We start from the raw sequence: 25400 nt of genomic DNA, 5'->3' as shown, positions 1-25400 counted from the left end.
GAGGATGCTCTGACAAGCTTGTGTGTTCAGGTTTCCTGGCTAGCAGGCAGCTCACCTTCTAGAATTATTGAAAGCATTTCCTAGAAGTTCACAGTGGCAGCCAGCTGGACTTTCCGTGAGGTGTGGCTTCTGTTCCTGGGCCTGGCCATGGGTACCAGGTGAAGCTGGAGGGTTGGCCTGTTTCCAAGGATCCCCGTGAATCTTTGCTGGGTGTTAGCCTGATACCCACAGATGGATCCCGGAGATGTATTTGCTCATTAGAAAGAACCCTTGAGGCTACGTGGTGGCAGTGGAAGGAGAGCCAAAGATTGGGAGAAGAGGAACAAGTTCCAAAGCAATTAGGGCTTCAGCATTTGCTCTTGGCTTACTTCTTTCCTCAAGTAATCTAACAGTATTATCTCATCTGTTTTCTCAGAGTGGAGCCCAAGGTTCCTGGATCTATTCACCACGTAATGGTGGGAATTATACAGATCCTTAGAATCCAGCTGCCTTGACCCACATAATTTGAATGTTCGGATGTGATCCAGTGTTCCAAGAGGCTACTGTATGCACTGAAGCTTGAGAACCACTGGCAATGGATGGTAGAGATCCCAGGTTAAAGAGCCTTGGGGTTCTGGGCTCTATTCTACAGGTCTTATTATGAGGGCATGTAAGGGGGTCAGAGGAGCTCCCCAGCAGCTGACTATCCCTGGCTCACAGTCTAGAGTCCACAGTCTGTAGTGTAATGGTAGTCCGTGGTTGTTCAAATCCTTTGCCTACTTTTAAATGGGGTTATTTGCCCTTTTGCTGTTCAGTTGTAACAGTCTCTTAAATGCTCTAATACAAGTCCTTTACCAGATGCATGTAAGTCTCTCATTGCTTTTCTCCCTCCATTTCCTTTTCTCATGGGATCTTTATTATCCAGAGAGTATGGGGGACAGTGCTTGGTGACAACCTTTCCTAGTGCTGTTCTTCATCATGTCGGCTGGGAAAGGTGTCAGCGTGAAACAGGTCCTACATCAGGGCCATCAGCATGTCACCATGAAGCTGCTTGCTGGGGGATGTAATGAGAAAGGAAAGATGGGTATGGTGACTTAAGCACCCACATAGTGTCTTACAGCCATCTGAAACTACAGTTCCAGGGGTTCTGATGCCCTCATCTGGACTCTGTGGGCACTGCAGACATGTGGTACATATAAACAGTGCAGGTAAACATACACATAAAATAGAAAGAAATAAATCTTAAAAACAACTCCCTCAGATACCACATGTGCACACACACACACACACACACCACATAAAGTAAGTGAAGAAGAAAGAAAACTTACAACAGAGAAAAATAGTATAATTAAAACTTGGTTCTTTGAAAAGATGAATAAAACTTATGTATGTCTCTCTTAAATAACCCCAAATGCCTCCATTTATTTAGAAATAATAGATAAAATAGGTCAGAAAGAGAAATCCCAGCTCTACTCCAGTCCCACATACTGTTTACTTGGCGTTTTTCATGCTGGTGAGTATGTCTACTGATTAGTTTGCTCAGGAAAGAAAGTCAAGATTTTTCTTCTGTGTTGGACACTTCCATATTGGATCAGTCACTAGGTCTCCCTCACCTCCCTACCTTAACCCTCATATTGTTATCCTCCTTCCCCTTCTCTCCTGAAGCAGTGATAGAATTATTTTTCAATTTGAATAAAATAATGTAGACCACAGGACATTGTACCTATGTAAGACAATGCATTCTAGCTTTCTGAACGAAAAAGTCTAATATACTTTGGTGTGGCAGGTCCTTCTGTCTATGTGTTGCTTTTATTGGTTAATGAGTAAAGAAGCTGGCTTGACTGGTGTGATAGGGCAGCGTAGAGCTAGGTGGGGAAAACTAAACTGAATGCTGGGAGGAGGAAGGAGGAGTGGGAGAGAAGCCATGGAGCCACTGCCAGAGACAGACGCTGAACCTTGCTGGTAAGCCATAACCACGTGGCGATACACAGATTAATAGAAATGGGCTAATCAAGATGTAAGAGTTAGCCAATAAGAAGCTAGAGCTAATGAGTGATTTAATGTGATTTAAATAATATAGTTTCTGTGTGATTTTTTTGGGGGGGCTAAACAGCCGGGAACAAACAAGCAACCTCCCTACTACAATACTTCCAACTATTTAAAGATAAAGAGTCATTTACTTTCCTGTCTATGTGTTACCATTCCATAAAACTCGCTCCTTTATCTTCTCAGGGGATCTGATCGAGGTTACTGTTGGTGGGTGGGTCGTGTGCTCATCTTAATTTAAGTCTAGGACTTGATTTGGAAGCTACTTGAGTCAGCTTCAGGACAGGGCATGTATCCTTGGCTTAGTGATCACAGACAGCTTACCTAGGCTTCTGAGGAAGGAAAATCAAGCCACTTTCAAAGTAAATACATTCATAACATAATCTTTCCACCCTTCTTCTACAGTGTTCCCTTAGGTGCCAGACTACTTTGTAGATGTATTCACTGGGACTGGGCTTCATAACCCTGCCTTCTGATTGATTGTGGTTTCCCGTAATAGTCTCTGTATGTTGCAAAGAGAAGTTTCCTTGATGTGGGGGGTGAGGACTACACTTATCTGTGGGTGTAAGGACAAATATTTAGAATGTACTTAGGGATTATGCTGGTTTAGTAAAGTGGTGGTTGGAGGTTCTCCTCCAAGAGCTGTGACTTCACTAGCCCTGGTGGTTGGCTGGGTTTCCTGAACCAGGTGTGATGTCCCCCTGTTCCGTGGGTCTTAAATCCAATTAGAGGCTTGTTGGTTACCACTCAGGTATGCTTGCCACTACTGCACCTTTTGTGCTGTCACACCCTACTGATCATTATTGTGGTTCATAAGCTTCAGAGATAGGTAGGTCTCTTGGTTGTTTCCCTGCTTCAGAAGCTTGCATTGTGCCCTCTGGGTACCATGAAAGCAGGTGCCCAGGGAGGAGGCATTCAGGTCAGTTCCAGCTCAGGGGTCTCCGGGCCCTATGTCTGAAGTGCATGGTATTTCAACAGTAGGGCTGAAACTTCCATCCCTAGGGGTTGGGGTGGCAACCAAGAGTGACAGCCACAGCCTGTGTGTTTTAGGAGTCTCTTGAAAACCATGATCAGTAACTAAAAAGAGGGTTTCTCATACCTGGTGTTGTATGCCCCACTTCTGAAGGGATCCACAACTTCCCTGCCAAAAAATGCTACCAGCTGGAGTAGCTGTTTAATCATGAGAGCCTGTTAAAGATTCGCATTCAAACCACAATATTGTCATCTTTTACTTTGAAGTTTGCAAGAGGAGGAAGGTGGAACAGTAGAGTGAGCTCTGGGGCCTAGGAACTTGGCATGCCTGCTTTCTCTCACTTCTCCGGGAGGGGTTTTGAAATCACTGCTTCCCAATTCCTCAGTGCTTCAGGTCCTGTGTACTCAGTACCTGCTGCTGTCCTTTGTCCCCAGCAGGAGTTTTAGCTCAGGAAGTCAAAGTTAGATTTGTGTGCTCTGTGACCATCTCAGGACGGCCCTATTTGAGCTTATCATACCACAGTACATTTAGTGGACAACTTGTGGTGGTAGCTCCCCCGTCGCCACCCCCCCATCCAGACTCTGGGAACTGTGATGGTCAGATTTGCCCTACCTGTCAGCTGTGGGTGGTCTGCGTTGACAGATCATGGAGATAGGAGACTGACAACCACGAAGTTACCCTGAAGCCAAATGATCTACTGGGAAGTGCTGGCTTAGGTTGTTTCCCTATTTCTGTTGGGCTGTCTCATGTGTCTGTCATCAGCTGTTGGATCATCTGGAGCTTGACAATCTAGATTGGCCTCACTCACTGGCGGGATTCCAGTAATCAGAAGGGAGGACAGCTCCTGGGAGTGAGTAGGCTACAGTTGTCAGCTAGGCTACATCGCTGTCACCCATGAGAAGCAAGACACAGGCCAGCCTGGGTTCTAGGTTGCTGTACAGATCACATGGGGAGGGTGGGGTTGTGAGCACGAGAGGGTCCCGCCACATGACACAAGGGAGTGAGGCTCACTTGAGATTTTCTTTAAATGGTGAAGTCTATTGTTAAACTATGTATTTTCTCATTTCTATGCAGCTACAGAATTAGTGTAAATGGTAGCCTTGTGCATATTTATAGAAGGGTTCTGTTCGAATCTATTTCAGGGTTACACAGAAATTTTATTGCCTAGACTAGACTCAAGATTTGCTGCCAGAACCCAGATAATCATTAAACCACCCCAGCAACACACCACTTCGCTGGCTTAGGGAGAGGGAAAGAATATATAAATCGAGACGTGACATCAGCCTTCCTTCAGATGGTTGAGGTTTTTCCGGCATGGTGAGCTTGCCTTTTTGGAGTGCACTGTCTTTGTTAGGAACAGTCAAAAGAACCCCAGAGTCACTCGGTGAGGCATCTGTAATAAGGAGCAGAGGGAGTTTTCTGTGTCACCAGGCTGCTTGTTTAAATGGTGTGTTTTGACTGGGGCAGCAGGGGGGAGCGGCACATTCAGGAGATGTCATCGAAGGACCTTTATTGTGGGTCTGGGATTGACTCTCTCTGAGCAGCTTGATCCCTGCCAGAACCCCGGCCACAGGTTGACAGCAGGCAACCTGATCTGAAGTCTCCCAGCCACGCCACTGTCACTGCCCCTAAATTCCCTAATCACCACCCTTCTATAATAGCGCTGTAACGCTATCTTCCCACATGGCTCCCTGCTTTGTCTTATGTCCTGAAGTGCCCGACAGTGTCCTGGCCACCAAACTTTCAGCCAAGAAAGGAGTGCAGGGGACATGCTGCCAGGGGATCAGGGTTGACATGAAAATTGTCAGAGTCAGGAAATTCCGGGACCCTTAAGTCATCTGGGAGGACATTTGACATGAGAGGCCAAGGCAAGAGATCAGGTTGCTCTCCCTAAGCCGTAATGGAGGCCAGGGACTCGGTCTGGCAGGAAAATGTCTGAGTCTTTTGGTGAGGAAAACTTGGATATTATGCCGGCATGTTTAGAGCAACCAGTTTGAAATTTGCCTTTCCCTATTGCCTCTACACCTTGGCTTTGGGCATTTGCTTTACAAGCTTGTAACTGTGACTTAGTAATCATTGCCGAGGTTGAAATGGCTAATCTTTGTGGGCAACTTGATTTAGAATCACCAGGGAGACGCACCTCTGAGTTCGTTCACTAGGATGTTTCCAGGAAGGTTTACCTGAGGAAGGGAGCCCCATCTTGAAAGGAGGAGGAAGTGTGTTGAGCTGGTATATTCACCCCTCTGCTTCCTTCTGAACGCAGTGATTGGCTGCTTCTTGTTCCTGCGTCCACACCTTCCCAGACCTAATGGAGTGTTTCCTCGTAAACCACCAGACAAAACAAACACTTCGCTGAGTATTTTTGTCCCAGCAGAGAGCAAAGTAACTAATACAGGCTTCTACCAGTTTGTGAAAGCGAGACCCAAAGCTGACCTCAGATCTCTGAGATGTCTAGGAGACATCTATGTCGTTCTAGCCGCAGTGCGTTTTATCCATGCCCCTTGACTCGCATGATGATAGTTTAAATATTAATCTTGTGTCTTGGGTGTAATGGGGAGGCTGGTGTGCATCGTGGCATCGCTTTGGCGGTATGTTGGCTCCCTTGGCACCTTGGCCTCTATGCACACCATGCCCCAAGGCAATCTGTCCCAGGATAGTCAGTATCCCAGGGATGCTTCTCATCCCCTGGTTGTTCTGCACATACCCCACATTTTCCTCTCAGAGGACTAAAGACCCATGGTCACCTCTTCTTTTTCAGTTGAGAGATTAACTGGCACACATGCATAGGGGCTTGCTTACCCCTTAGTTAGGGGATCAGGTTGGTGACATTTGGCTAGGAAACAATGATAGTCTTCTTCTGGGTGGGGACTTGCGCAATATTATGGAGGGTTTTGGCATCTCTGCTGAAACAGTCACTGGAGAATAAACTAAGGAGGAGCATCCACTGCCTGGCAGTTGGTCTATCTGTGTCTTATTCTAATCTACAGTCTGCTTGTTGTCCCACTCATTCAATGACACCGTATCTCTGAGGGAAGGAAGCCATTCTGTGTTCTTTGGTGCCCTGCCTGTGTCAGATATATAATTTTGTTAAGATGGTATTTTTGAAATGGTGGCAGTTAGTGGTGTCTGGAATGTGAGGAGGGGGGTGGCGGGGTCAGGCAGTTAGGCCGAGGGCTGGGGATCTGTTGCCATAGGCTGAGAAAATTGTGGGGTTTCCTGTTGTTATTTGGGCCTTGACACAGAGCACGTTGAGGCAGATCCCTGGAAGGCCTTGATGACCATGAAAGAAGGTTCAGTGTTCACTGAGACTTCTGGGAATAAAGCTGGACATTCCAAATGGAGCTGAGGAGCCCCAGTGGCCAGGACTACAGTTGTGACCATCAGTACACTTCTCCTCCCTCTTCTCCTGCCTCCGCCCCACTGACTGCGATTTCAGCCAGGAGCTGCCATGCTTGACTGAAGTTTTCAGTTAGAGTCTTGACTCACCAACTAGATGAATAGTAAGAGCCATCCCGACCACTCAGGGAGTCAAACATGACATGGTATACTTGGTTTTCTCACAATATTAATCTCAATCTTTGGCAAAATAATTTTTAAGTGTAGGTAATCGTTCTAAATACAGCAAAATGCTGGTAATGGCCACTTCAGAATTTTAACAACATGGGCCACCGCCAGCCGTCTGACAGACACTTCTGTCTACTTGCACCAGCTCCGCTCCAGTACGCTTTCACTTAGCCCTCCTTCAGCTAGGCATCACGGTTCAGAGTAATGCTGGATTTTTACAAAGCCCATGAGGGCAGCTGAAGGTGACTCGATGATACCTGGGCCCCACCCCAGGAGATGACTGGGACTAACCCCTTCCTTCTCTCCTAGCTCGACGACTGTACCTTGCAGCTGTCCCACAATGGTGCCTACCTGGATCTGGAGGCCACACTGGCGGAACAGCGCGATGAGTTGGAAGGCTTCCAGGATGACACAGGGTAAGCACAGCCATTGTCCCTGCACCCTGGTCCCGCTTACTGTCGTCGTGGGTATGCTAAAGTCTTAAAATGCTTTGAAGAAATCGCTTTGGCCTTGACCTTCATTTAAAGTCCTGCAAGTCCTCATTGGTGACTGTAGATCTTTGTCTATCTTGAGGACTTGGCTCCTTGCAGGTCACCTTGGCTTAAGGGAAGTTGCTGGGATGAGTGAATTGAGCACACAACATTCTCTTTTAAGGGATTTTTAAACCAAAGTATAACAAATCAACCTTCTCTAGATTTTTGGTGGATCAACAACTGTTTTAATACTGTTTCCAATAATTTAGTTGATAATTTAATTTTCTTGGCAGGCTTCCTGGTAGTTTTATGGTATATAATTTTTTTCTACCCATTATAGTGGGTAAAATAATTATTAATGAGGTTAATTAACACAAGTTATTTCTTAGCCTACATCTGGACTGCACAATACTTAGGATTGTTATACTGAGAGATAGGGTAATGTTCATGAGAGATCAGAGATGTATATAGAAAGTGAAGCCTCTGTTGGACTACACATGCAGATAACCAGCCTTCCTGTGTTCACTGAGACACCGATAGAGCCATCTGACGGGGCTGCCTCTCTTCCTGTCCCTTCACCTTGAACCGTGCACAGCTCTGTTTGTATCACCTTCCTCCTCCTGACCTTCACAGAGTTTCCGATGCTTCCCAGGTCATTTTCAGCTGATGTAATCCGGTGTTCAGAGAGACCCCCGAAGCTATCTGACACTCTCTTAGCCAAGCTAAGAATGTTGCTGAGCTGAGCGTATTGATTTTTCATGCATAGTCTGAATAATGGGGATACATTGGAACCTTTCTTGTGTGACTTTCAGGTAGGTCCCTGGCTCCAGTGTGCCCTGATGACTTTCTGGGCTTCTGCCACTTTTGTAGCCTTCATAGTTAAGGATAAATATTCCTCTACTTGTCCCTCTTCACTTCTGGTTAAACTCCATAACTTCAGAACTTGCCTGTCTAAATAAATGCCTGGCACCTGACATTTCTCAGTTCTCTGTAGCCATTTTTGAAAACTGGAGGATGGTGAATGGCAGTCTCAGAGTGAATTCCTATGCAACATGCCTGGTTCATCAAAAAAGTCAATGTACTTTGTAGGATCAAGCAAACGCCTCTGAAGATATCCTGTTGTATTCAGAGTGGCACAAGGCCGCACAAATAGCGTACAGGCAAACTCTCCAGGTGCGTCACAGGCTGCACGTGCAAGAGGGACCACTCCAGCGACACAACTGCTCATTGGCATAACGTTGATTTCATCTTTAGGCTTTCATGTAGCCCAGGCTGGACCTCAAACTTGCAATATAACAGAGAATGACCTTGAACTTCCATGCTCCTTCCTTCACCTCTCAAGCACTGGGGACTGATCCTAGGTCTTTGTGCATATCAGACAAGCACTCTACCAACTGAGCTACATTGCCAGCCTTCACCAGTATTTCAGAAATGGATATTAAAGGATTATGGGACCAGTATATTCAGGGGAAATTCCATTGCAATAATTTTTGCCTGTTTCTGACAGTGACATCCCATTGTAGACCTCAGAATACTGGCTAGAATGACAGTCTCATGGAATGCCTTCATGGCTCATTGATCAAACAGACCCCAGCAGCGTTATGAGTAGATCATTGTTGACTTGAAAAATGTCTCTAGTGGAGTAATGCTTAAAGTCCATGTCCTGCCTGATTTTTTTTTTAAACAAAAACTTGAATGATTTGGCAGCGCAAGGAAAAAAAAGTGCTAATGTATTAGGTGACAATATTAGAATAAAGGTCAGGGGAATGGCTGGGTGGTGGTGGCACTCGGGAGGCAGAGGCAGGTGAATCCCTGTGAGTTTGAGGCCAGCCTGGTCTACAAGAGTTAGTTCCAGGACAGCTAGGACTGTTACACAGGGAAACCCTGTCTCAAAAAAATAAACACACAAACAAAAAGAATAAAGATCAGGGGAAAAGAACACACGGAGGCTTCTTGTTTACAGGATCTTCTGAATAGCAGCCTAGGAGATTAGTAAGGCATACATCTTGCTGTGTCTGTGAGTAAATTTACAGAGAAAATTGACTATAGGTGGAGACCCTCATGAGTGCAGGCTGGGAGTCTAGATGAAATAAAAGGGGAAGGAAGAGAAATATCGCTAGCACAGACATCCTGTCTCTCTGCTCCTTGTCCTCCATGATCGGAAGCCATGTTTTGCTTGGCCATGTTCTCTCGACCACGATGGAATAGAAACCCTGCAATCATGGGCCAGTATACATCCTTCTTCTCTTAGTTAGGTTTTCTCAGGTGTCACAGTGATGACTTCTGACCAGCATAAGCTGGGATCCCATTTCTGTTCCCTTGCAGCAAGGGATGCTGGGAGAATGGGTGATAGCGCAACAAGAAAGGGGCTCAAGATATGGAAACTTCAGACTGAAGCGGATAGCCCCAAAGGTGATGGGTGGGAACATGTTTGACAGATGTGTCCCAAATTCACCCCGTAGGTTTGGGATGTCTTTGAAATGGTCTGCCTCCCTAGTGGCTGTCCCTTGTCTTTTGTAACATACCCAAGATGGAGTGTTAAAAAGAACAACAACACATCTGATCTCTTAGTGGGAGACTTGTTTGTCCTGGGTTTGGGCAGCAGAGGCCCAGCAGCATAGTGACCTGGAATGTCTGGGCCACACTGTTCCCCCAACAGGAGAATTGCTATCACTGAGCCTTGAGGTGCTGGCCAATTCCTAGCTGTTGAGCAGCAGACAACTTCTGGCAGGGATGGTACCTGTGTCCATTCATCCTGTCACCTGCCCTTGAGCCTCTCCCGGGTCCTCCCTTAGATGTGGGGCATTTGGCAAAGTTTATGTGACTGAAGAGTCCTATGTCCCATGATCAAGAGCTACAATATAATGCTTCCTAGTTAAGACCTGACCTTTTGAGGTGTGAACAAGGCCACAGAAGTACTATTTTTGCATGAATTATAGGAAGATGGTCTAAAAATGAAAGTGTATGAAATTGTGGCAATTTTCTGTGGTGTGTTTGGAGTGAGCTCCTTTGCTAGAGGGATCATTTCTTTGTTCCTGTCCATTGCTTTTGGTCCTTGACACCAGACTAAAAATTAACCCACTTGTTGAGAATTACCACTTGAGCCCTAGCTAACCAGGGAAGAGGAGAAAGACCTTCAACAGAGGAAGGACAAAGCAATTATTATATGAACAAAACCGAGCAGGCCTCCCAAGGCCAGGGAAATCAGCAAGCATGGCACAGTGCAGTGGAAACAGGCCCAGAGTCTCTAGATTGTTCTTGACTCTGCTATTGGGTGACCTTGGGCATTCTTCTGATAGAAGTTCACAAAATGAAGATATTTATAAAATGTACTTACAGAGTAAAGATTCCTGATACTGCTTTCCTCCTTGATTACCAGGCACTCTGCTGGGTTTTCTGTAACCCCAGGAAGGCAGCATTGGGTAGTGGCTGTGTTGGTTTGTTCTTGTCAGTTTGACACACATTACAGTCATCTGGGAAGAGGGACCCTCAGTCGAGGAACTGACTCCATCAGATTGGTCTGCGAGGGCATTTTCTAAATTGTTAATTGATACAGAAGGGCCCAGCCCATGGTGGGTGGTGTCATTCCCAGCAGGTGGGCCTGGGCTATGTGGAGAAGCAGCTGAGCAATCCGGAAGAAGCAAGCCAGGAATCAATGCTTCTCCATGGGGTCCACTTCAGTTCCTGGGCCTGCTTCCCTGGAAGTTGAACTAAACCCTTTCCTTCTGGAGTTAACAGACTTAGAAAACTAAGACAAGTGGTTAGGGTGTTGATTCTTGTATCTCACCATGTGCATCCCAGGTATGGGGCTCAGGTCATCTGGCTGGGTGGTGAGAGCCATCTCAGCCGTTCTGTATCGTGACAACTGCTGTGGGATGCCCCTCTGTATGCATCTGCATGTTTTATTGCCATTGGTTAATAAAGAAGCTGCTTTGGCCTGTGGCAGGGCAGAATAAAGCCAGGCAGGAAATCTGAACAGAGATATAGAGAGAGAGTATGTGGAGTTAGAGAGATGCTATGCAGCTGCCAAAGAAGACAGACACTGGAACCTTACTGGTAGGCTGCAGCCTTGTGTTGATACACAGATTATTAAAAAGTTTTAAGAGCTAGGTAGGAATATGCCTAAGCTATTGGCTAAACAGTGTTGTAGTTAATATAGTTTCTGTGTGATTATTTGGGTGGGGGTGGCTGGGAACGTAAGCACAGTCTCCTCTTACAGATGACTTTATGGCTAATGTCATCACTGTGTAATCATGGTATGTAAGTTTACCTCTCTGAACCTCTTATGAACCTTATAAAGATGGAGAGTACAATCATGACCTTGTATTGTCTCTAGGTGAAATATGATGTTGTATATAAAACAGTAAGCTAGTCTGTTTCTCCCTACCCATGCTTAGAACTCACTGTTGTTGGCAACTATAGCCAGAATTTGGAGTCATGGTACTCTGACTGACATGGATGGCTCAGAAGCTCTGGCCATGTAGGGCCACTCAGAACAGCTCTTAAACTGTGGGTTGTGACCCCATATGGGCATATATGGCATCTGGAGGTCTTGAAAATTTTGGTAGCTGCAAACGTTTCTAAATGTGATAAAAATTGATTAAAAATCAAAATGTACCATGAGTTCAAGATGTCTCTGGCATTGCTTGCCTGTGCTGCACGCCAGTGCATCTTGAATAATGCTAGAATTGTATGACTACTGATAAATTGTGTGGCCCATCGCCACCTGCCTGCCTGCACAGGAGAAAAGTGGCCTTGCAAATAAAAGGACGGCCGGGGTGAGTTTAGGAAGGGCTAAGTGGGGTGGCCTGGAAGTCCTGCTCACCAGCTCTGGGAAGCTTCTCACACATGGTCTCATCCCAGCTTCAGAGCTCTGCAGAACAGTCTGGAATCGTGTTTTTTGAAGGAGCTGTTCCAGTGTTTGAACGTTTGGTTAGGGACCCTCTGGTGAGACTCTCAGTCTCTCAGAGATGACGTCACCACTTGCAGTGCTTTAACAGTACTGTTTGCATATCCTACCTCAGGCCTGTGAAGGGAGAGTCTGGGCCTGGGCCCAGGCAGTGTGATTTGTATCTTTAACTAAGTCCAATGTGCAGCCCCAGTTGGGCGAACTGTAGTGTAGATCAGTGGTTCTCAACCTTCCGGATGCTGCGGCCCTATAATACAGTTTCTCATATTGTGGTGACCTCCAGTTGAAAAATTATTTTCATCGCTACTTTATAATTGTAATTTTGCTACTGTTATGGACCATAATATAAATATCTATGTTTTCTGATGGTTTTAGGCTTCCCCTGTGAGGGGTCGTGACCCACATGCTGAGAACCACTGGTGTAGACTGTGTGATAGGTTCAGCTATTCCAACAAATGACCTGTGTGGAAGGAGCTTTTTCTGAAGCCTGAGTATGAAGGCTTGGGGTTAGGGTGGGTAGAAGGCAAGGCAGGCCCTGGGAAGAATCTGGAGTAGATGCCGGTGAGATGAGACTCACCATGGAGATGAGAATGAGTGACCCAAACCTGGTAACAGAGGACTGGGGCCTGGATCAGTGGAAGGAGAGTGGGAAGCCATGACTCATACATGGATAGACTCATGTTTGCATAGAGGTGAACAGAATTATGCAGTTGACCTGTGACAGTAGGGGGACAGTGTATCAAGAGGGTGACTATGCTGAGAAGGGGTGAAATTGTGTTGTGTGGGACAGAGTAAGCAGAAGAGAGGAGTGACTGACGGGGTGACAGCAGCATTTCCTGAGAGCTGGGCCAACCAAACTTCTGTCCTGTGAGGAATCCTGAGTTTAGACCTCAAGGGCAGTGAAATGTAAGAGACCTTTGCCACAAATAGAAACTCAGCTGAAAATGGATTATGTCTAAAATATAACAACTCAAAGCATGAAAGAGGAAGCAGGCTCAAGTCTATATGGCCCCCGTGAGGTAACCAACAGTCTCAGAGACCCCTGTGAGGTAACCAACAGTCTCCATGACTCCTGTGAGGTAACCAACAGTCTCCATGATCCCTGTGAGGTAACCAACAGTCTCCATGATCCCTGTGAGGTAACCAACAGTCTCCATGATCCCTGTGAGGTAACCAACAGTCTCCATGATCCCTGTGAGGTAACCAACAGTCTCCATGACCCCTGTGAGGTAACCAACAGTCTCAGAGACCCCTGTGTGGTAACCAACAGTCTCCATGACCCCTGTGAGGTAACCAACAGTCTCAGAGACCCCTGTGTGGTAACCAACAGTCTCCATGATCCCTGTGAGGTAACTGACATATGTTAGAGATGATTGAAGAAAAGTGACAAAACAAACTGGATTCATCTAAATTAAAAACAGTTTCTCACTTAAAAAATATACTTGGTAGATGGGGTGGAATAAGAAAATTTGTAAATCATATATCTGTAAGTTATATATCAGAATATGTAAAGAGCTCTTGCAACTCAATAACAAAGTGTTAATTATAAAAGGGGAAAAAGTCTGAATAGGGATTTATTCCAACAAGATATACCAATGGCCAAGAAGATGCACAAATGGCCAAGAAGCATGTGAGAAGCCGCTCAACATTGTAAGTCACTGGGGAAATTCAAGCCTAAACCATAGTGAGGTCCTACTGTACACCTATTGGCATGGCTAGAATCATAGTAACAGATGGTAGCATGTGCTGAGGGGGACGTGGTGAAACTGGACACCCAATGCCCTGCTGTGGGAATGTAAAGTGGTACAGACTCTTTGAGCAGCAGCCTGATGGTTTCTTAAAATGCTAAACATAAGTGACCACACAGCTCAGCAATTCTACTTCTAGATATATCCCCGAGAGATGAAGCATTTGTCCATGCAAAGGTCTGCACACAGATGCTCCCTGAGCTATTATTTATCATAGCCCCAAAGCAGAAGGATCCTGAATGCAATTAGCTGAAGAATTTGCAAAGCAAGTGGTCTGTGCGTGCGATGGGACAGCGCCAGCACGAGAAGAAAGAGGTTTGATGTCATAGTGTGGGTGTGCAATGTCCCCCACAGGCTCCTGTGTGTGAACACTGGCTCCCCAGGTGGTGGCTCTGTTTTTGGCAGCCTTTGGAGCCTCTGGGAGGGGATGCCTAGCTGGGGAATGGATTCTTGTGGGGTGGACTTATACCCCAGACTTACTTCTGGCCCAATAGTTCTCTGTTTCCTGGTGTGTAAAGCTGTGAGCTGGCAGCCTCACATTCCTGCTGCCACGGTCACCAGCTGCTCCCACCATCCTGCTTATGTCTCATCAAGTCATGAGCATAAGTAGGTTTGTCCTGCTGCAAATTGCCAGGTGTGAGCCTTGTTCTAAGTCTTGCCAGGCATTTGGTCACAGATGTGAGGAAAGTAACTCTCCATGTCCCCTTCTAGATGAGCATCAAGAACATGTGACTGAGTGAAAGAAATCAGACGCACAGGTGATATACTGCACAGTTCCATCTATATGAAATGTCAGAAAAGCTGGTCTATAGAGAGAGGGTCTTTGTTAGAGTTTCTGTTGCTGTGAGGAAACACCGTGGTCAAAAGCTTTGAGGAGGACAGGGTTTATTTGGTTTATACTTCCACATTTGTAATCTATCATTGAAGGAAGCCAGTCCAGGAACTCAAGCAGGGCAGGAACCTAGAGGCAGGAGCTGATGCAGAGGCCATGGAAGGGTGCTGATTACAGGCTTGCTCAGCCTGCTTTCTTATAGAACTCACGACCACCAGCCCATGGATGGCCCCACATAATGGGCTGGGCCCTTCCACATTAATTAACAAAGTGCTCTACAAAGCTGCGTGGTGGTGATGAATGCCTTTAATCTTAGCACTCAGGTGGCAGAGGCAGGTGGATCTGTGTGAGTTTGAGGCCAGCCTGGTCTACAGAGCGAGTTCCAGGACAGGCTTCAAAGCTACAGAGAATTGGACAGAGGACTGATCTCAAAAATGTATAAAGAACTCAGGAAAATAGACATCAAATTCCCAAATAATCTAATAAAAAGAGGGATACAGACCTAAACAGAGAATTTTCAACGGAAGAATTACAAATGGCCAAAAGACACTTAAGAAATTGCTCGACATCTTAGCCATCAGAGAGATGCAAATCAAAACGACTCTGAGATACTATCTTACACCAGTCAGAATGGTTGATAAAACACCTAAGGTATCTTATGCTGGAGAGGATGTGGAGTAAGAGAATACTTCTCCATCACTGTAGGAGTGAAAACTTGTACAGCCACTTTGGAAATCACTATGACTGTTTCTCAGAAAATTAGGGATCAATCTACCTTAGAAATAACACTCTTGGGCATATACCCAAAGCATGCACTCAAACCACAAGGACATTTGCTCCACTGTCTTCACAGCAGCATTATTTGTCATAGCCAGAATCTGGAAACAATCTAGGTGCCCCTCAACCGAGGAATAGATAAATAAAATGTGGTACATTTGCACAATGGAGTACTACTCAGTGATAAAAAAACAATGACATCTTGAAATTTGCATGTAAATGAATAGAACAAGAAAAAAAATCCTAAGTGAGGTAACTCAGACCCAGATAGACAAACATGGTATATACTCACTCATAAGTGGATGTTAGATGTAAAGCAAAGGATAACCAGCCTATAGTTTACAATCCCAGAGAAGCTAGGTAACAAGGAGAACCCCAAGAGAGACAAAAGATAACCCTAAGAGACATGGATCCCCCTGGGAAGGGAAAACAGACAAGATCGGAAAATATTGGGAGTATAGCAGGGAGAAGGGAGGGTGAAAGGGGAGGGGAGAAGGGGAGGGATGAGAAGAAGATGAGGGAATGGGATGCTCAAGAAGGAGGAAGAACAGAGAAGGAGAGAAAGGAAAGAGATATCTTAATGGAGGGAGACTTAAAGGGCTAGCAAAAAACGTGACACTAGGGAAATTCCCAGGAACCAACAATGATGGTCCCAGCTAAGACTCTAAGCAACGATAGAGAGGATGCCTAAAGTGGCCTTCCCCTGTAATCAGATTGATGACTACCCTAATTGAAGAACCTTCATCCAGTAACTGATGGAAGCAGATGGGTTCCAAGAGAGGCAGGAGCAATAATATGAGCAAAGGGGTCAAGATCATGATGGTGATACCCACAGAAACAGCTGACTTGATCTAGTGAGAGCTCACTGACTCTGAACTGATAGTGGGGAAACCTGCATAGCACCAAACTAGGCCTTCTGAATGTGGGGGGACAGTTGTGAGGTTGGGCATTCTATGGGGTCACTGACAGTGGAACCAGGATTTATCCCTACTGCTTGAAGTGGTGTCTTGGAGCACATTCTCTTTGGAGGGATACCTTGCTCAGGTTAGATATAGGTGGGGAGGGCCTTGGTTTTGCCTTGAAGTGAAGTTTGACTGTTGATTCCCCATGGGAGGCCTTACCCTTTCTGAGGAGTCTAGGCAGAGGCTGCTCATTCGTTCCTGGCCACCCAGACCCGAAATAATCACATAGAAACTATATCATTTGCAGTATTCTTTGACCAATAGCTTAAGTGTGTTGCTAGATAGCTCTTATATTTTTTCTATTAATCTGTGTATTGCTACTTGGTTGTGGCCTACCGGTAAGGTTCTGTCCAGCATCCAGTGTCTGGCGTCTGTCTCCTGCAGCCACTACATGGCTTCCCTTGACTTCACCTACTCTTTCCCTCTGTTTGGAATTCCCACCTTGCCCTATTCTGCACTGCAATAGGCCCAAAGCAGCTTATTTATCCACATCAGAGGAGTGGATGGGGAGTGAGGTGGAGGGAAAGGTGGGAAGGGAGTGGGAACAGGAATAGCTATGTAAAAAGATAAAAGATTGTATTAAAAAAATTCTTTAAAAGAAACCTTGTCTCCATAAGAAAAAAAAGTGCTCTCACAGCTGGATCTTATGGAGGCATTTTCTCAATTGAGGTTCCCTCCTTTCAGATAACTCTAGCTTATGTCAAGTTGACATTAAATTATCAGGCACAAAGGGGGTTCATTTGCAGTCCCTGGAATTGGACGTGGAGTGAGGAATGGCCACAGATAGGCGCGGGGTTTCTCTTGGGGTATGTGGGGAGCAGGGGCAGTTAAAAAGTTAGGCTGTGGTGATGAGGAGACCTCTTTATATTCAGACACCATGTTTTTGAATTACGTGCTTGCATTATGATTCCCGAAGTGTACTTCCTTAAAGCTTAAAATGAATATGTTAATGCAGGACCATAGAAGAAACACTGCACTGGTCCCTGGGTGCAGGGAGAAGGCACAGGTTTTGCAATGAGAGGGCAGTGAAGAGGGGTGCAGGGCCTTCTCAGGGTTTTTCTGAGCATTGTCCAGGGTGTCTGAAGGTGTTGATCTCTTCTGCTCGAGCACATAGGCTTGGTGTTTTGGTCACAGACGTGTACTATGAAGCATCTACCAATTAGTCTTTATATCTGGGGACTCCTCATGCCATGCAGTAAAATGTGCGACCCATCCATCGTCAGTAAACTGTATAACTGATTCATCGTCAGAGCCCAGGACACTCAGGGCCACACACAGCAGGTGTACATATCACTGTCCGTGTTAAATCCTTTGAACTTTAATTGAATCCAAAAGTGTATCAATGACACACTGTCATGGTGGATTCTTGGGAAGTCAGTAATGTGGGAGTTGGAAGAGAGGAAGAGAGGAAAGACGTGATGTGGGAGGAATGAGGAATGGCAGAGAGAACAGAACAGACTACACAGAGGGACAGGCAGGCGTTAGAGCAGTAGAGGAAGAGGAAAGACCAATACGGTGACCGTTGATGAGAAGGATGCCACCTCACATCAGCAAGCCTTTGTCACATGCCAGGCATGACCTCTGCACGGAACCTGACATCCAACCATCATCAACAATCTTCACACCCTCAGCAGAAAATTGACTTGGTAGTGACCCATTTTCCATACAAGGAAGCTGGGCTCAGGGAGGTTAAGGTACCTTTGGAACTCACCCAGCTGGTTTAGCATCCTTTTTCTAGCTTCCCACTCTCCTAGGGCACACAGTGTCTGTCTGGATGTGAACGCAGTGATGGTTGGATCTCTGACTTGAGCTTTGAGCTTCTGAACAACTCAGACTTAGGTAGCTTTATCCTTTGACCAGAAGACAACCCATTCAAATTCCCCTTCGGTCTCTGAGCCAGGGTGCCCAGTGGATCTTACAGTGTTGGAAGCTTGTTAGGGGCTGTTCTCCCTGAAGACCTCCAGAGGGGCCTGCTCCTGCTTCTACAGAATGTTTGCATACTTCCTTCTACCCTCGACTGAAATAGTAGTTTATATTTTCTTAAATGCCTGGAGGCCAACGTGGGTGTCTTTTCTACTGTTGGCTGAAAACTACTGAAGGCTGACTCTGGCCTTTCACAGTTAGGCAAAGAAAGTCCCTGATTAAGAGGGACTTGGTAAGCCATGACAAGGCCTTTCTGTTTTGTTTTTTTTTTTCCTTGTGAAGATGTCCTCTTGAGAGCTGGGAATGTAAACACAGGTTTTTGAGAGTTTCAATGACCCAAATGAGAGTTCTTTCCCCAAGGCATAAGTATTACAAGTGTTTTCTGAGAGGCCAGAAACTTGCTGGAAGCTTAGGGCTCTGACCTTCACATCCCTGGCATTTGGGCCTTGATAGAGTCTTTTTTTTTTGATTCCTGTGACTTCCGGATGACTCCCTGTTGTCACTAGGAAAGGGATGGCCTTGGGTGTGGCCTGCAGATGGGAACACTGGGATTCGGAAGCTGGTGATGGTCCTTGGCATCAGCTGCGCTGATAAGAGAGGAAGCCCATTGCTGCTGAAGCCACAGGCCTCACACACTGTCTTTGCCCCCGGGTCCCAGTGCCCAGCTGACTCAGCAGCTGGGCAGTGTTCCACAGGTGTGGCGACTGGGCAGTGTTCCAACATGTGGGTGGCAGGGAGCAAGGAACCCTCATGAGCTCCTGTGGGACTGTGTCAATCTTCCGTTGATTTGAATCTTGGAATAAGGAAGCCCTGTGAAGTTACCTGCTGAAGTTTGCACTAAGGTGCTCCAGAGAAGCATAACTATTGAATCTCATCCCTCTTCTATTTCTCTTTTATCAACTACCCGCTGCTCCATGCTAGCTTTATTTGCATTTGTAGACAGTATCGAGTTGGTACTTCTTCGTAATATTTCCACACACACATTCACTGCACTTTGGTTGTATTTATCCCCTCTGTTACTCTCCTGTAGCCGCTCTTCCTTCCCACTCCACATCCCCAGCCTGCAGTTTCATGGTCTCTCCTACCCCGCACAGCTAGACTGCCTTGGTATCTTAGCTGCTGCAAACAGCGCAGCTACGAACAAGGGTGTGTAGGTCTCCCTGTGATACGCCGACTTGGATTCTTTGGGGGCACATTCCCGGAAGCGCTGCTGCTGGATATATGGGCATTCTCCTTGTGGCTTTCCCAGCTTTCACAGTGGCTGCACTCCAATTTCCACCAGCACTCAGTGAGGCTTCCCTTGCTTGCGTTCTTGCCAGCGGAGAGGCTTGTTTTGTAAGACCTTGTGACAAGACTCAGGCTGGTAGGTGGGTCAGAGGGCTGGCCGTTCAGGTAAGGACTGACGCTGGAGAACCGAGTGGAAAGGCGGCAGACCAGGCCAGCTGCTTGTGACTGCCCGTGGGAAATCCACGTTGCTCCCTTAGTGCAGCAGGCAGTGGTGCATGCTCTAGTCAGTCTGTGTTACCAGCTCTGCAGTAAGAGAATGAAAGAGGGGCCACCTGCCTGTGAGGCAGCTGGAGGGAGGGGACAGGTGCAGGTCACATTGGTTAGGTTGGGGCCAAGCTCAGTTATCCTACCTGTGAGACTTCAGAGATGGATCACAACTTTTCCAAGCCTCTCTTATCTATAAAATACACAGTACTAGAAGACAAAATCTGTGTAAAGTACTCAGGGCTTCATCCGGAACATACAGTCTATGTGTCTCACGCACATTAAGAACTACTGGGACTTTTTTTTGCCTTTGAAATTTACATTTATCTACTCTCTCTCTCTCTCTCTCTCTCTCTCTCTCTCTCTCTCTGTGTGTGTGTGTGTGTGTGTGTGTGCATGCGTGAGTGTGTGTACACATGCACATGTCACAGTATGGATGTGGAGGTCAAGAACAACTTGTGCATTTGATTCCCCCCTTCTAGCACGTGGGGTGGACCTGGGTATCAAACTCAGGCCTTCGGACTTGGTGTCAAGTGCCTTTGCCCACTGTACCATCTTGCTGGCCTGTAACTGCTATCTTCTGAACCCAGACTGAAACACTACTCCATTTCTTGGGGAAAGATACCAGGGTTTACTTTCTTCTGAAAGTTGTGGTCATAGAGTTAAAGAAAAGAAGGTCTGGATGGATGAACCAGAGTCAAGAGAACTCACTGCTTTGACTGAGGACACAGGTTCGGTTCTTAGCTCCCTATGGCAGCTCAAGCCACCTCAACACGCCCTCAACATGCTTCCAGCCTGTGCCTCCCCAACGCACACAGGGCCCATCAGTTGTAGGGCCTTGTATACATGGACAGGTAAAGACCCAGGTGAACACTGAAACAAGAGCTACAGACGATGACATTACCCTTTAAATAGACTTTTAATTCTGAGTACATGAGGGAGATGCTTGTATATCTGTTTATTGCTGCATGATTCATAATGAGTAAGAAATGGGGCCAGCCTAGGTGTCTAGAAACAGATAGTTAGACAAATGAATTCAATTCTGCTGCGAAGAAAAATGACACTATGACATGCACAGGCATCTGAGGACTGGAGGCCACCACATAGCTTCCTAAGACTGCACGGCTGGTTTCCCCCTTTCCTTTCTAATAATAAATTTAAAGCATGCACACCCTTCTTTTCTGGGCTCAAAAAGAAAATATATAATAGATGCAGTCACTACTTGGGCTTCGTGTCTCCGTCCCACACAACTGGGCTGCTGAAGGCACGGGTGGATTCTGTTACAGGTGAGGCCCCAAGAGAAGGGATGAGGATGGGAAGCGATTCAGCCCAGAAAGACCTGCCTTGCTCCCTGATTCCGGACCATTTGCTTTCTCAGCTTGCTTTCAATGGCAGGCTTCCTAGGGTTTCCTAGTCTCAAGGCCCTTGTTACCTGCATACAGCCAGGATCCGTGGTCTCTCCCACTGTACATTTTATGCCAAGTCAGTGCTGTTCTATCTCTGCATACAAGGGCCTACCTATGACAGGCCTGGTAGGAGTGGAGCTGTGGAGGCCCAGGTCATTTCTTCCTCCTGGAGACTAAGGGGAGGAGGATTTGAGGTGAAGTAGCGAGTGTGCATGTCGTCAGGGCCAATAACAAGTAGCCTGCAAGTATCTGTGGTGGACTCCATCTTCTTGTAAGAATCCCAGGGAGAAGCCATGGCAGCCTTGAATTGACATGCTATTCCAGATGGTAGGATATGTTCTCCTTTCCTATATCTGTAAAACACAATTTAAAATAACCATGGGATTGGGTGAGCAGATTGTGTTGTTATATTCCAGGGATTTCACTTCATATGCTCAGATTTAAAAATCTTCCCAACATGGTCAAGCAGGCTCCATAGACTCTGGGGAATTGGGCTTGGTGATAAAACATGTGTACAAATCTAGAGAAGCCAAAGTTTCTCTCTCTCTCTCTCTCTCTCTCTCTCTCTCTCTCTTTTTTTTTTTTGGTGATGTGTTATTTCAGGTTGCATTCTTGTGTAGAGTAGGTCCCTGCTTATTGGGCATCTGTTTTAGGAGAGTGTGCTGACAGTGCTCACTGTTCAGGTTGTTGGGTGCTGCCGCCTCTGCTGACGTCTGTGTTTTGTTTCCTGTCTCTCTTAGGCGGGGCAAGAAGAACAGCATTATTCTGAGGACACAGCTATCTGTGAGGGTCCACGCCTGCATTGGTGAGTGGCGTCTGCGGCAGGCATGCGTGCTGTCTGCTTCCAGTGATCATGTGTGATGGGAAATGACACAGAAACCGTGATTGTCATGCTATCTGCTTGGGCTAGCCCTCATGGGTTTCTGGAATTTTGGGAAAGCCACTTCTAGCAATCAGTTTTGAAGCCCGGTTTATTCCTGGCTTCCTTTGCTCTTTTGATTGTGACTGGAAATGAGACAGCTTGAGGTCACTGATGGAGATCATTCTAGAAGTCATGAGGATCTTCCTGGTTTGTCACCAGTGAGAACCTCTACCCAGCTGAAGCTATCCTTCATATGGCTCCTTGAAGCTTGCTTATGGGGAAATGGAGCTTGAGACTCCAGGTGTGGTCAGGTGACTGGAAGGAAATCTTGGGTCAATGGAGAGTGGGGTGCAGAGTGGGGGTGGAGAGTGGGGGTGTAGAGTGCAGTGGCGCATCAGTTACTTCTCATGCTGCGGTAATCAAATACCCGGCAGGAAGCAACTTTGGGGTGCAACGGCTTTTGTTTTCGTTTTGTTTGTTTTTGGCTTACAGTTTGAGGGACTACAGTTCTTTATGGCAGGGAAGGCATAAGAGCAAGAGTGTGAGGCAGCTGTCATACCGCGCTTGCAGTCAGGACACAGAGGGATGCTTTCTCCTTTGTGTTGAGTCCTGGACCCCAGTCCTCAGGATCATGTCACCCACATGCAGGGTGGGTCTTCCCATTTGAGTTAAGTCTTTCTGGAGACAGCTTCATAAGCACACATACCCAGATTTACATTTCACTGGAGATTCCAATTCTGGTCAACTTGAGAGTGAAGATTAGCTGTCACAGAACTAAGTAAGCAAGGTACTTGTGGTTCCATGTGGCTTTCCTGTGGTCATTGGAGGACCACTGGGTCATTCCTGCACTCACTGGTTTCCCCACCGCAGCCATGGGTTCACTAGAAAGAAATGGATTGTATATGCCAAGAGGATGACCTCACAGAAATGGTAGATTCTTTCTAGTACTAAACCAGGGGATGCAAGAGTTTAAAATCATAAAAAGAAAGAAAACCAAGTTTACTGTATGCATCAACGATCTCACATGTGCCTAAGTTTGCTTTTATTTGATGTTTGCTGTGGTCTTGAGGCTTCCTTCAATCAGGGGAATGTCAGTCATGCTGCTGATCCTGGCCTGTACCAGAAACAAAGGGTTCATGGATGGAATGGAAGGAACACTTTCTGGTCCCTTCTCATCCCTGATGGATGAGAGGGCAGATGGACACTAAGGGGAATTTATGTCATTTTATTTTGGTGTGAAATTCTAGGAGTGGTGGCAAGTGTCAACCTTTGTATTGCTCCAAAGCAGAAATGATTGTGTAGATGGCTCAAACCCTCAGGGGCTGAAGGTTATTGTAGAGTGGGTTGTAATGTTTCTGGAAACCTGGAAAGGTCTGTGGGACATGCATCATTGACCATCTAACCTGCAGCTGCTGTGAGTATGGCGCACACATGAATATTAACTATATTGCATCAAATCAGTTGTTTCACATGCATGAAGCGTGTCTAAAGACAAATCCTGTGACCCATCACTTTGTGCACATTCCTCCCAGCTTTCACCCCAAATCAAGAACAAGCTTAAGCACATTCCAGGTGTGAAATAACACTGAAGCCCAACATGGGAAAGTAGCCGACAGCTCCCCTACTCCCAGAGACTTGGGACATAAGTGTGGATGAACTTTCCTGGGGACAGGAAGGCAATGGAAAGTTGACTTTTATTACAGTGGTCTGGCTCCACATTTGAAGGTGCTAAATCCTTTTTAGAAAATGTGTTTGTGGGCAAGGGATACAGCTCAGCTAGTCATGTGCCTGTCTAGCACCCAAAGGGCCTTTGGTTTGCTCTCCACCAACATATAAACTAAATAGGGCGATGCTCACCTTTATTCCCAGCACTTGGGAGGTGGAGGCAGGGGGAATCAGAAGTTCAGTGTTGTTTTTGGATGCTTGGAAAGTCCAAGGCCAGCATGGGATACACAAGATTTTGCCTATAAACAAATCAATCAGCCATATAAATACCACACCAAATGGCATAACATGTCATGCAGTATAAATTATACCAAATATAAATACAACCAAACCAATATAAATACCTAAATATTTTAACCACAAAACTTTTCTAAACATCTTTTGTGTTGTTGGCTATTTCTTGTTCGGTCTTCTATAACTGATGGAGATCACATGCTTTGTTCCACAGTGTGTTTACCCCCAGTAGCCAGTTCAACCCATGTGGTGTGACTAGGATATCTCCACTATAATGCCTAGAGGGTGTAATCAGTTACTGATATGTGTGTGTGCCCATGCGCACACTCTCAACCTTCCTTAAGCCAATTTGCCATGGTTATTGCAATCATCTAATTTGATGAAATAGTAGCTAAATGTTTGATCAACTGATTGTGGATATAAAAATCATGGCTTTAAAAATTCACTGACTGTTTTGGAAAAGAATCAAAATTAGTCATTACAAAAACATTTAAGTCAAGTGTGAGCGTGGCCGTCTATGAAAGGTGAAGGGTGTTGGAAACACAGATGGATTCCAGTATTCACAAACGGTTTCAACTCTTACTTCACTTCAAGGGAACTGAATTGGGCAGCAGTAGACCATGCTGCCAGAATGTTTCATGCCAGGAGACTCATGGGAAATTCTAGTTTGTGGAACACCTATGTCTGTGTCTCTGCAAAAGTAAGAAATGGTACTCAGTCCCTGGAGTGCACGTGAAGACAAGGTCTCGAGTTGCACAGCACAGCTTTGACCGGATTCTCTCTTTTCGTCAGTCTCCACCATCAGTCGCCACAGGCCCAGAGGGTTAGGATGGATAAACTGATGCCTGAGACAATAGGTTCTCTCTGCATTGAAAACCGTCTTGTTGGGTCCATTTCTTCCTTTGGTGAGATCTGCAGTAGTTTCATTCAGACACCAATTGAGTGATACCGTTTGGTTATATGTGGAAAGTGGAATGAACGCATCTCCTCTTGAAGTGTTCTTCACATTGGGACATAACCTTTACTTTTCCAAGGGGCCGCATTTGATGCCATTTCTTCATTGTAACAAGACAGCACAACACAAAACAAAGCAAAATAATGAACAAAAGCTGGAGCAGCCTCCAGCTGAAATGACAAAGGAAAACAAGACAAGGGACAAACCCTTTCATATCAGTGAAGTCCTGGTTTCTTCTCAAGATCATTTCTACTCATGGCTATGTGAGAAACAGACTCATCCCTGAAGATGTTCGCTGCAGCTGCCACCAGAGGTTCAACTGATACACAGCACACTGAAAACCTTGCTTTGCACCCATGGTAGTACGGAAAGGAACCATGATCAGCTTTTGTTCCGTGGGTCTACAACACCAGCAAGCCTGTGCTTTCCTCACCCCACCTCACTTCCCCTTCACTCCCGCTTGTCTGGAGTGGGGGAACGCTTCCAGTCCAGGGAAAGTGCTGAGGGATTAGAGGTGACTAGGGTTTGGAATTGTCCAGCA

At 46.1% G+C, this 25400-nt stretch overlaps 1 protein-coding gene across 9 annotated transcripts in view; it reads left to right on the top strand.

Moving 5' to 3' along the window:
* Nucleotides 1-25400, top strand: part of Fhod3 (formin homology 2 domain containing 3) — a 429672-nt gene that overhangs the window by 33273 nt on the left and 370999 nt on the right. For all 9 annotated transcript variants that reach the window (XM_087896219.1, XM_085700029.2, XM_085700035.2 and 6 more), the window contains exons 2-3: nucleotides 6872-6978; nucleotides 21824-21888. In XM_087896219.1, coding sequence (XP_087752345.1) covers nucleotides 6872-6978; nucleotides 21824-21888 — 172 coding nt within the window. The remainder of the gene's footprint in view (nucleotides 1-6871; nucleotides 6979-21823; nucleotides 21889-25400) is intronic.

Source organism: Myodes glareolus, chromosome 13 (genome assembly GCF_982192425.1).
Source record: "Myodes glareolus chromosome 13, mMyoGla1.1, whole genome shotgun sequence".
Taxonomy (NCBI): Eukaryota; Metazoa; Chordata; class Mammalia; order Rodentia; family Cricetidae; genus Myodes; species Myodes glareolus.
The sequence above is the reverse complement of the archived record's forward strand: the minus strand, read 5'-3'. Positions and strand labels throughout refer to the sequence as shown.